General features: G+C 39.8%; 1 protein-coding gene across 9 annotated transcripts in view; it reads left to right on the top strand.

Moving 5' to 3' along the window:
- ARID1B (AT-rich interaction domain 1B) overlaps positions 1-13,004 on the top strand; it is a 344,407-nt gene that overhangs the window by 33,905 nt on the left and 297,498 nt on the right. For all 9 annotated transcript variants that reach the window (XM_081905095.1, XM_081905099.1, XM_081905094.1 and 6 more), the window contains exon 2: positions 1,414-1,608. In XM_081905095.1, coding sequence (XP_081761221.1) covers positions 1,414-1,608 — 195 coding nt within the window. The remainder of the gene's footprint in view (positions 1-1,413; positions 1,609-13,004) is intronic.

Here is a 13,004-nt window from a genome sequence, read left to right as displayed (position 1 = left end):
TTTAACATAACATAGTTCATAACATAGACAATGATACAAAGAATATGGATAAGAATTGTAAAAGCCACTGTATTGTTTATAAGGAGACTGGAATAAATAAAATCTATGTGGTATGGGGAAGTGAAATGCAAAATAAAGAAGTGGAATAAATATCCAGGTTAAGAACAGATTGAAATGGATGTGAGACTAAGAGAAACCAAAGAGTCCATTAGAACATGCAGAGAAAAAGATTGGGTAAATAAGAATGGAAAGGAATTACTGATAAGAACAACACTTGGTAAATATATCAAAGAAAAATAATGTTTGAAAGAAATTAGAATTGAATATTGAAAAGTTGCTGATAAGCTTGCAAACACCAACTTTGATAAAACACAGTAAACGTGGTACATGAATATTTATGTGTATTGCAAGGACTTTGCAGCTGCAACTGTTCAATTCATTTTCGCATTTAAAACTGTTCATAGGGCATAACAGTGATCCACTTGGAGTGCCATATTCAAATCTGAGCACTTTGTCACTAAAAAGATTGAATGAAAGGTACTTGAGGGAAGGCCAGCTATAGAAATTATAAAGTTGGGGCATTGGAGCAGAATCCACTAGAGTGCATGTCTACTCACTTTTAAAATTGTGTTATTCAAGAATTCTCCACGCATATTGTCATGCATTAAACTACCAAATTGCTTTCAAAACTTACTATGTATTTAAGGCACTTGGGGAAGGGAGTTGGGTGCAAGAACTGTGTTTTTTGTTTTGTTCTGGACTGTTCAAGAAATTGAGTTCAGCATTTGAGTTTCCCTTTCAACATATGTCAAGCTTGAAACCCCAAACATCCGACAAATGGACTTTCCTGTAGAGGAATGGATGCTGTAGTTACTGCTTGTGAGATATGATTTCTTAAGAGGGTTTGTGTTATCGTGAGCAGCATCAGAAATGATGCACTATAAATGCAGTACATCCAATGCCAAGAAAAATAAGTCCAGAGTTTATTGTTTTTTGAAATCAAGCAAAGAAATAATAATAATCAGAAGAGTCTTTTTATGTGAAGTTCTGTTTATGACTCACTTACTGACTTGGAATGCAAAATTGTAACACTGTAAAGAGTCTGAAAGCAGGACAATTAGAACATATGGGCCGTAATCCAGTAGGGAGGAACCAAGCATGGAAATGGCTTCTTCTCATTGCCAAGTGTGCACTTGAAGAGCTTCACCATTATGTATCTGGCAAGGGAACCTTATGACTAAATTTTCTTCTGAATTGTATTTCAGAGGCTGAAATTAAGTTACCATTTCTGTGTGTGTGTCGAAAGACATTTAGCAGATTTCATTTCGGAATGAAGACATGCTGAAAATACACAAACAAAGGCTTCATGTGATATATTTATACATTTATTTTATGTTTCCCCTCAATCAATAGGGCAACCCAATGGATCCAATGGTAATGAAAAGGCCTCAGTTGTTTGCAGTGGGCAACAGCCCTCACTCCCAGACTCAGACAAGCAGTCCATATCCAGGGCAGTCATATGGACCTCCAGGACAACAGCGCTTTCCAATGGCAATGCAATCCCGGACTCCAGGTTCCATGGGGGGAATGCAGTATCCACAGCAACAGGTTTGTGAAGAGATTTTGTTTGCACATGTCTTCTTTAGTTCCTTTTCCTGGCCCGCAATCTTTTTAGTTTCATAATACTTAGGCTGCAACAGACCCCCCCCCCCCGAGATGTTTTTAAAATGTTTTAACTGTGTTTTAGTAAATTTTAAGCAGTTTTTAGTAGCTGTGTTTTCAATGTTTTATCTTTGCTGTGTCTGCTACTCTGAGCTTCTGAAGGAGGAAAGGCAGGTTATAAATTGAATGAAGAAATAAATGAAAGAGTAAAAATATTCCATATCAGAGCAAGGTATTTTTTTTATAGGCTGGGGGATAACCGTTTTTGCTATTTATATCTATATTTTTATCTCTGTCTTCAGTGTTGTATTTCCTTTGTTAGCATCATGGTTGATGAATTCATTAAAAAATCTTTATTTTTGGTCTATAGGCTCTCGTTTTTGCCATTAGCAATTCTTACGATAGCTGGATATCTTTTTCTGCTATTGATAGTTTCCTGAAATAAGAACAGTATTGTTCAGAGTGAGAAATCACCCTGTTTTTGTTCAGATAATTGTTATCAATGTCATTTTTGCATACACTTTAGAAGTATGTATTGTGTCAGTTTCTCTCTCTCTCTCTCTCTCTCTCTCTCTCTCTCTCTCTCTCTCTCTGTGTGTGTGTGTGTGTGTGTGTGCGCGTGTGTGTGTGTTTGTATCCATCCCACTCACTAAAGTGCAGAGGTTTCCCCCAACCTGCCAGAGATCATGTAAGTTGCATGGATCTCTTCTAGTCAAGTTAGGTTTTCCTGTTGATGACAACTTCTCTGCCATATCTCAGAGGGTTAATTACTTACATACTCAGCATATATTAGCAAGGATGCAGTCATTGTTTTTTGAATGGGTATAGTAGATGAAGGCTACCCAGAGACTATGCCGGCAAATCTCTGATCAGGCTTGTTATTGAAGCTTGTGCTCTGTTACAAGCACAAGGCCTTTTTATATATAATGAAGAGAAAACACTATTTTGTCTCTACACGTGGCTAACTAGAATTAATTTTCTTTTATTATTTGATGTTAAATATGACAAAGATGAAAATAATGACCTGCCTGGAAAGTGTATTTGTTCCATTGGCATGGAATATTCAACAAGTGGCTAATTAGCTTGTAACTATACATTCACAGTTTTGCTGAGGTATTGTGTTTCATCTTCTGAAAACATGGACCACATGTGTTGCATAAATATAAGCTTATATTACCATACAGAGAAAGTTGCATGTGATTATGGAGCAAACTGAACCATTCAGTGTGGGGTTTAGTTGGCCGGGTTTCAGTAACGGAGCCTTGCTTGTTTAGAGATGAGCTGTTTAGTTGAATAGTGACATGAAACGTATTTTGGTGTAACTTAATAGAGCTATTAGAACTGACTGTTACCTGTTATTTGTGGAAGCAAAGAGGATAAGAGTCTTCACTCCATAATTTAATTAGAGGTGCTACATGTTTAACCATGCATACTCTTTATTTTTTAAAAGGATTTTTACTGTTTGTTATTTTAAGATTAGTGTTGCATTTTTCACTTGCGAATTGTAGGCTAATTGTAAAGTATCCATCTGAAGGCAGTGAGCTGGCACAGTGATTGGCTGCTGGCCCTGTCTGTCTTTTTGCGGCATTAATATAATTGGCTAAGAAATATTATGGTTATGATTACTAAAACTCTTTGGGGAAGCAGTAAGAAGATAATTACAACATTGAATTTTTATTGAATGGACATCAACACCTAGAAATGATTTCACTTTGGACAGCCTCCAGAGCTTCATGTGTTTCGTTTGTGAACCTCTAATAATCTGAATCCAGTTCTTTTCATTTAGCTTGCATATTATTGCCTTTTTGTAAAGGACTAAAATTCAAGAATATGGGTTTGTCAATTAAATTGCCAGGGTAGCAAGTTGTCTTTGAATAAAGCCAAATGGTAAGTTGGCTCAGATTGTTATGGATTGATTCTAAAAAGCCCTCTTTGTTGAGTACACTATGTTTTTGTGGCTGTAGGCATTATATCAGATAAGTGGAACCATGCAACAAAATGTGATTTGTGCAGAAACTTTTAAAACTCTCCCTTCTTAGCCAGGGGGCTGCCCTGCTCTTGTCTTGAAAGACGGGATACCTAGGAGGAGCCATTGAAGACATACAGTACATTGGTAGCTGTCAACCTGTTTTTTCAGAGCTTTAAAATTATTATTATTATTGCTATTACCATTTATTACATCCTTTATAAGGCTAAATATCTGGTAGATATGTAGCTAGAAATGTAAGATGTGATGAAGAAGGTATCATTTTATCAATTGTGCATGTAAACTGGCTAATTTTGAGAAAGGAAATTAGGTACAGCTTTCCCTGATTCATGAGACTGTTCAGCAGAATTATGTGGAATATCAGAAAAAGATAAATACTGAGTTAAATGGAAATTGAAGCAGTGGTGGAGCTTCATGCTCCGGCACCAGGGGGGGAGAGCAGGCGCGGGCATGGCTGGCGCACGCCCCAAGGGCGTGGCGTGCATCCCGGGGGCGTGGCTCACCACCTGCAGGCGCATGGCTCCTAGCGCGGTGGGGCTCCAGCCACAATGGCACCCCACTAGGATCGTGGTGCCGGGGGCGGTGTGCTCCCCCGCCCCCTCTTCCTCTGCCAGTGAATTGAAGTTATTCCATCTCGCAGATCTACCATACCATGGCTTGTCAATAGCTGCAGGGACATATATACCCACTGGGTCTCCTCCCCTGCTGAAATTAGAAACATTCTATGGCAGCCACTAGAACAGATTGTAGTGTGTGGTTTGGTTATACTCTATATATGGTTCCTACAATGATAAAAACAATAACAATAATAATTTTATAATTTATACCCCACTCATCTGGCTGGGTTTCCCCAGCCACTCTGGCGGCCTACAGAACATAAAAAATGGTAAACATTAGAGATTTAAAACTTTCTGATACAGAGTTGCCTTCAGATGTCTTCTAAAAGTCAAATAGTTGTTTATTTCCTTGATGGGAGGGCGTTCCACAGGGCGGGCGCCACTACCGAGAAAGCTCTCTGCCTGGTTCCCTGTAACCTCACTTCTTGCCATGAGGGAACTGCCAGAAGGTCCTCAGAGCTGGAACTCAGTGTCTGGGCTGAATGATGGGGGTTGAGATGTTCCTTCAGGTACACTGGGCCAAGGCCATTTAGGGCCTTAAAGGTCAGCACCAACACTTCAAATTGTGCTTGGAAACGAACTGGAAGTGGTGTTATGTGATTTTGGTTATCACTCCCAGTCATCAGTCTAGCTGCCGCATTCTGGATTAGTTGTAGTTTCTGAGTCACCTTCAAAGGTAGCCCCATGCGGAGCACATTGTGGTAGTCCAGACGGGAGATAACTAGAGTATACATAGCTCTAGTACGAGACAGTTTGCAGGCAGGTAGGGTCTCAGCCTGTGTACCAGATGGAGCTGGTAGACAGCTACCCTGGACACAGAATTGACCTCTTCCTCCATGGACAGCTGTGACGATAGTTGGCCATATTGGCCGGGTGCAAAGAATAATAACTGCCTCTTTCAGTGTTTCTGGGAAGGCTCTCCCACAGAGGGAAGCATTCATCATCCCGTGGAGCCCATTGCCCAGCCCTTCACAGCTCGCTTTTATGAGCCAGGATGGGCAAGGATCAAGGAGACAGGTGGTCGGTTTCACTCGTCCAAGCAGCCTGTCCATATCCTCGGAGGCACAGATTGGAACTGATCCCATGCAACTTGACTAGACAGGACTCTGGCACTCACCCGCCCTGGCCCTGTTCCCACGGTGGAGTCTATCTCTTTATGAATCTGAGTGACTTTATCTACAAAAAACCTTTGCAAAATCATTGCAGGAGATATTGGGGTCCTCACCATGCCCCAATGGTGGGGGTGGTTCCATTAAATTGTGAAACACCTGAAAGAGTCTCCTGCTGCTGTTTTCTGCAGATGCAATAGAGGCGGTGAAGAAGGTCCTCTTTGCCATCATTATCGCTACTTGGTAGGCTCAACGTTGAGCTCTAACCTGTGTCTGGTCCGATTCAGAATGAGTTTTCCGCCACCAGCACTCTAGCAGTTACTGTGATTTGAAACTGAGCCCACATGTCCAAACAAGTTGATGACCCTGTACTATACTTTGCTCTAAGAAGGAAAACGTTGATATTTCATAACATGTTCTTCAAACAGATTTGCCCATACGTATAATATTTTACAAATGAAATTCTGTGTCTTTTAAATTTTGGATATGCATGGAAGTAACCCAGAAATATTTTTATAAAAGTGTACTTGGAAAACAACATTATAGCCATTTTGTAAGAAAAGCAAAGGCCTGCACGTCTACATGATAGAATCTGCAAGGACAAAAAGAGAGGAGGTCCAATGCTCCACTGCAAAGCGGAACTATGTACCACCTAAAGGCAGAAATTCTAATTGAACATTCTGAATGTTTAAAGTGGATGATCTAACAAGATGTCGAACCCTTCAGCCACTCCCCTCTGATATGTTTTTCACCACAGATGTGTTTCAGTGTCTGAAACAAGAAGTGAGCCCTTTCAAAGAAAACACAACCAGGAGTGAGGCAACTGAAGGGCAAACACTGTGTGAAGAGGGAAATAAGACTTCTTCTTCTCTTCTTTAAAACACTAATCCCTTTCCTACTTTACCATTGTGCAGTACAGTGTGTTTTCCAAGAAGTGCCATGGTCACATCTAGATAATGTCTAAAGCAGCTAGCTCTTCAAGGTACAGGAGCCCTGCCTTAGTATGGTCACCCTAATCCTAGGTGGCTACATTTCCCCAGAAATACAAAGGAATAATACTAAATATAAATTAAAAGGAGAACTGTTCAGAATCAGTGAAGGATCTGAATGTATATTGATACAGTCAGAAGTAATGAATATTCAACAGCTCTGAAAATCAGGCCAAATATATTTATAGGCTTCAGTACATTGCACAGTTATGCTGCTGGCCTTGAAACCAATAGAATTTGAAATTTCACCCATGGAAGTATTGTTAAATATATATATATATATTAAAAACATGTTCAACTTCTTATTTATACGACAGTGCTTTTTTTTTATTAAAGGAAGTTCATTAGAACCTGTCTGCACAGTAATTGTGCAGTGCCAGTGTGTCTTTGGGCAGGGTCTGAAGGTGTCAGTCAGATTCATCAGGATGAAAGGCCTCCTATCCTAAACTACATTCAACAGAATAAAATTATTTGTCAGTCATATCAGCTCAGCTGGATCCTGTGAAAGTAGGTAAAGATGCACACTTTTCTCAAAAGATCGGCAGTCCCACTTACTTGAAATGTGTTCCAAAGAAAGTCCATCTTCAATTAGGTATATTGTTGAGTAAATTATATAACACATTGGCACGCATCAGCCCTTGTGTAGTTAACTAGAGCAACATCCTATTGTGTAAAAATATAATTGTGTTGCATACCTTGTGCATATAATGCTAAACCATGGTGTAGCGCTATGTACACAAGTTAGAATGAGTTTAAAGCAGGCTTCCTCAAACTCGGCCGTCCAGTTGTTTTGAGACTACAATCCCATCATCCCTGACCACTGGTCCTGCTAGCTAGGGATCATGGGAGTTGTAGGCCAAAAACATCTGGAGGGCTGAGGTTGAGGAAGCCTGGTTTAAAGCCTCAAATTTGTGTGCACCCTTCTGCTCCACCTTTGTAGCCAGTGAAGATGTTCTCCAGCATTTAGTTTCACTTTCACCAAATCTCAGTTTGTCATTGTTTACAAACCAGCGATTGTGGGTTATCATAAACTTTGGTCAGTGAAACAAAAATAAGCTAACTTCAAACCATAGATTATTAAATTGGCTTGTTAAACTAAGCATAGTTTTTGATAAACCATGATCTCTGGTATATATGCAAGGACAAGATGAGGTTCTGTAAAACTAAATGCTGGCTAGCTGCTCCTCCTGGCTGGGGCGGGGGGAGAGGAGAGGAGAGGTGGGAGTGCATGAGCCCAAGTCTTCATCCATACTAAATGACATTGTTTCAAAATAGTTGTATGAGTATGCAAATTAGCCACCCATTTCCCATGTGTGCATGTTTTTAAATTTTAAATAGAAACGTCCTCAGGTCAAATGCCAGTCAATGGTTGTGGAAATGAAATGAAGGGAGATTCACATCTCCTGCAGACAATTCTTATCAGAAGTGACCATCTAACAGTAAACCAAGGGACAAGATCAAAAGGTCCTTTTATTAGCATAGTTAATGATCACAGTTTTAGGCAGTGAAAAACACTGATGTTGCACTGCACAGTGCAAGTATTTTCTTAAGGCAGATGCGGGCAGGGAGGAAGCAACGTATAGGGGAAAGGCAATGCCAAGCACAGTGTTTTCATGTTAACAGAGCCAGAGTCTTACCTTTGCCCTTGTAACCACAAAACGGGACTGTTTACCCTAAAAAAACCCCAAACACCAAATGCTAGGATTAATGCCCCAAAGGGATCTTTGGCTCCCTATAGCCATCCTAGGATGCTACAAGTTTTCTTGGAACAGCATGCCCCTTGCAAGCACTTCTGCATACTAGGGTTAAGAAATCTTAAACCACTGTAGGGTGTCCAGTGAATGAGGTGGCAGAGGCCCTATGGGAATACTGATGTAATTATCACAAGTTTTTTAAACATACAAAATGCTATCTTGGGGATTGGATGGGGAATCTTTGCTTTTAACATTTTTACACTTTTGCTGATTGCCCCATAACACTATGAAGTTGCCCTATGCCTTGTATAGAAGTCAGCATTCACATAGCCTTACACATTTTTATGTATAAGTAAGATTATTTTAAGTAGGGGGTATGCTTGTATGCTGTACTGCTGGGAAATGTTCAGTCTTTTCCCCCTTTCTGTCTGATGCTAAGCCTCATTGACTAAATTGAAAAAGACTTCTCATAGCAGGATAAGACTTTATGTTGTATTGTCTCCTTTAGAATTATCCCTTCCATTAAGTATAATTCACTCTATAGAGGGAGGTGAGCATAGATTATGGATAATCACAGAATCAAATTTGACACAAGAAAGAAACTTTATGGTAGCTTAGCTCTACATCTTAACAGTGGTCATCCGACAATGTTTACTGAAGAAAATCCCTAAAGTAGCACAATTGCATTATTATGGAAAATAGAAACATTATAATGATTTCTATCTTTACAATGATGTCGGAAATTGTAGGCTAAACAGAAAATGCTTGCTGCATTGGGAGAGCAAAGCTTATTCAGCTGGATGACACAATACCTTCTGGAAAAGGCATTGAGACCAAAGTTTGCCTCTGTGTCTTCAGACATATGCATTCAATAATGCATTAGCTGTTGTGTTAAATATCTATATTTCAAAGGCACCAGGCTTGCTTATATTCAAAGGCCCACGTTCAGTTGTAAAAGAAGAGCCATATAGTGTAGGCTGGCAACTGGGGCACCATATAACCACTTCTGGAGCTATGGTGGATGTCAGGTTTTAAATTAAGACTCCATTCAGATTTGGGGTTTATTGTGTTAGTTTTCTTGGAAATAATGTTAGTGCTTCTGTCCCAATTTCTAACATTCCTTTTACACTGCACTATCTGTTGTGTTACAGAACTGTGGATTTAAAAAATCAATATACCACCATGTCACAACTAAATTTTAAATGGTGGGGAAAAACCATACACCAGGATACCACATCAGGTTTTGTCATGTGAAATTACAATGCAAAACTGATTTTAACAGGGCTGCAAAAAGAATCCCCCCCGCCCCGGACAACAACATTGTCATGAGCACTAAGCTTCCACTAGATTTCCAGAAGTGGCTTTTACACTGTGTGGAAGGTTACATAAAATGAGGAAATTCTCAGGTGTGGAAACACCAGGAAAATAGAAGAAAGGCCACATTCAGACAGCACTAAGATCCTCCTGTCCCCCCGCTGCTCACCATAAATGAGGAGGGTGTAGGATTACAGGGAAGAAAGAAAGCAGCAGGTGGAGTGGATGTGACGGTGGTGCATTTTCTCATTGCATTTTCAAGTGGTTTGCGCATAATGCTGTAAGTGGCACTTTTGGTTGTTATGCTGTTCTGATTTGCATCTGTAGACTTGGTTCAGATATAACATTAATGCACAATTTAGTGCTACATTCATGGGCAGCAGCTCCCTCTCCTCTCTCACAAGCTCCCCCTGCCCTTGGCTTCTAGGGCAACCTTGGCCAACCTGGTGCCCTCTAAATATTTTGGACTGCAACTCTTCAGCAGCCCCAGCTAGCAGGGCACTAAACTGATGAAGGCTGCTCTAGTGTTGCTGTGAGAAGACAGAAGGCTCTTCTTCTGGTGAAAACTATTGGAGTTTGTCATTATGCTGAACTAGGCTAACTCTGATTAGTTTCAATGATTGGTTTAAAGTCCCAGGGACTCCAGGCTTTCAATATTATTTCAGAGGTTTTGATAGCCTTTTCTCCCCCCCCCCCTTTTTTTTGTTTTGTTTTGGCAACATTACTCTACTTACTGATTTAAGGATTAAATCATAGATAGGTGTCAGACATGCTATTAAATATTTTGCAAGCTCAAACATATCATAATCCACATTAGAAAACAAATTTCACTCTTCAATTTGAAGCAGTGTGCTCTAGGGAAAATAAGTGAGATCTGTTTGTGATATGTGAAAAGAGCAAATTGTATCCCTTTTTCACTTATTTTATACATTTCACAGATCAGGCTTGCCAGCATCCACATAAAATAAGATAGAATGAAAAAAAGAAAACACTGAACATACCATACACAACATACTTGTTTTCAGCAGTTTGTCACATTGAACCTTTTGAAAATTCATATCCAAATTACATTTCAACTTACATTGTTCTCATGTTATATCTGCTGCTGGTGTGCATGGAAACAACATTTAATAAAATATTGTAATTAAAATGCACAAGGTATAGATATTGTTAGACTTATTTGAATCAAGCGGATTCCAAATAGTTAGCTACCAGTGTTACAGTTCCAGGTGCTAATCTTTCACAATGAAATTTTCTTTTTATAGTTTCTAAATACTCAAGTTAGGATGCAATCCCAATCTGATATTTGACTCTTCCCCTGCCTGTTAGTTCTCTTGTGGAAATACACATTTTTTTCCAGCATGTTTCCCCTCAGTTGGGCTCCAGCATCAAAAGTTAGCGCATTTAAAGAAAAAACAAAACCTTCCCAGCGGGATGGGTGGGTGTGGAGGATAGTGGGTGGTATAAAAAGTCTAGTTTTGTTCTTACACTGCTGTAGCGAGGATGACACAGTTTTTTTGGCATCTAGTGCATCTGTTCACCAATATCTTAGACTTCAGAATCAGCATTAAATGTTTAGATGTTCACATATACACACAAACTTGGGTTTTCAACTTTGTATGTTAGATACAAAGTTTTGCTCTATTTTGTTTTGTCCATACATCTTTCATGCAAAATAAAATATTTTTTTGTTCCTGTCAAATTGTGATTGTGTGGGCCTGGAATTTCCCCCAGATGGCTTTCTGAAATGGTGTTAAGGAGACCCTTTACCATTTATATGTTGTACCCCCTTTCCTTTTAACCTCTACATTTACCTTTATCTTAATTTTGTGGTCTAGATTTGAAATACAGTCGTACCTCCATTTACATAACCCTCTGGTTATATAAACTTTGACGGCAAACCCGAAAGTATTTTACATGCGCAGAAGTGGTCTGCACATGCGCAGAAGCAGTCCTCAGGTTGCGGAAACCTCGGGATCCAACCGGACCTCCGGAACGGATCCTGTCTGCAACCAGAGGTACCACTGTAATTTGTTCCAGGTTCTTTCCTAAAAGATAAAAATCTAAGAAGCCAGTGCTGCATAAATACAGCACCAGCTGTGGTTAAATACCAGTACTGCATCTGCAGCAGCCCTTAACAGAAGATAGAAAAGTTTTGTTTAAAATAAAACCTTTCCAAAGGAGAAAAGCAAAATTATGGGTTTAATGTATACTTTCAGGGAACAGCACACGATGTGGTATCAACTTTGCAGGTTTCACTTTCATCCGTACAGAACAGAGCTAGAATCCAAAATGCAAGGGCCAGAGGAACTTTGCCAAAGCGGTATTGGTGTTAGTGATACAGTTTTATGTAAGCTATGATGGTTCGTTTTTTGCTTGCTGATAAAAATGCAGGGGAGCGTTTTCCTTTGACACAGGGTTTGCTGAAACATCACTGCTGTCTTTTTGTAATACTCCTGTGGATGTTTTTGCACAAAGTAGTATGTGTCAGAGCTTGAAATATTCTTGCGCAGCTTCCTTTGAACAGGTAGTACAGGACAAGTTCTAGCACATAGTTCCTTGGCATGCGGCCGCCTACCACTGGGAAAGAATGCCTTTGCTTACACATAATTTGATCGGCTAAAAGTTTGCCAGTCATTTTGCAGTTTATATACTGGGCTTCCATTTTGAATCATGGGTTTGTTCTTAAAACAAAACAAGGAGGTGGCAGTAGGAAATATGGAGGCTGATAGAACAATTTGTGATTAGCCGCGGATATTTTTTACAGTGAATTTGAATTAAATGTACACATTTTAATTACTGCATTGTTTTGAACTGCTGTGTATTCAGCGCAATCTCTGACCTGGTTGTGAGCAAAATATGAAAAATGCAGAGTTACTTAGAATCTAATACTAGTGTAAATGGATGAGGTCTAGAATCCATAAAAGAATTAAGTTTTTACCTTCCAACTCTCACATCCATAGTGTAACATACATTTTAACATACTTGAACGACTATATAGAAGGGTATAGTCTTCTTATTCCTTACATTGACCCAGAATTGTGCTGCACTGTCACTCAGAAAATAGATATGACCTGGATACTCTAAACTGGCTGTGCTCAGATTACATTTTCTCCCTGGAGCTGTGCCTGGGAAGGAAAAAGATATGGAAAATGCCTTGTGCCAGACTCTTCCTTCCCTACCTTTCATCTCACCCTCATTGCAAGGAAAAGTGAACAGGTGAGATGGTGGGGATAGAGATGTACAGTTCTGCCATACAGGGGTACCTCAGATTAAGTACTTACTTCGTTCTGAAGGTCTGTTCTTAACCTGAAACTGTTCTTAACCTGAAGCACCACTTTAGCTAATGGGGCCTCCCGCTGCCGCTGCGCCGTCGGAGCATGATTTCTGTTCTCATCCTGAAGCAAAGTTCTTAACCCAAGCTACTATTTCTGGGTTAGCGGAGTCTGTAACCTGAAGCGTATGTAACCTGAAGCGTATGTAACCCGAGGTACCACTGTACTAGGTTAAAATTTGCTTGCTTAACTCTCTTGCACAGGTAAATATTGTATGAGGTTTTACGCAAGCTTCTAGTTTACTAGTTATACTTTTCACTTTTCCAAAACCTATGCTGATGACAACACTATTTAGTT

Source organism: Podarcis melisellensis (genome assembly GCF_964234715.1).
Source record: "Podarcis melisellensis genome assembly, chromosome: 3".
Classification (NCBI taxonomy): Eukaryota; Metazoa; Chordata; class Lepidosauria; order Squamata; family Lacertidae; genus Podarcis; species Podarcis melisellensis.
Note: the sequence above shows the minus strand (reverse complement) of the source record. Positions and strands in the feature narration are given on the sequence as shown.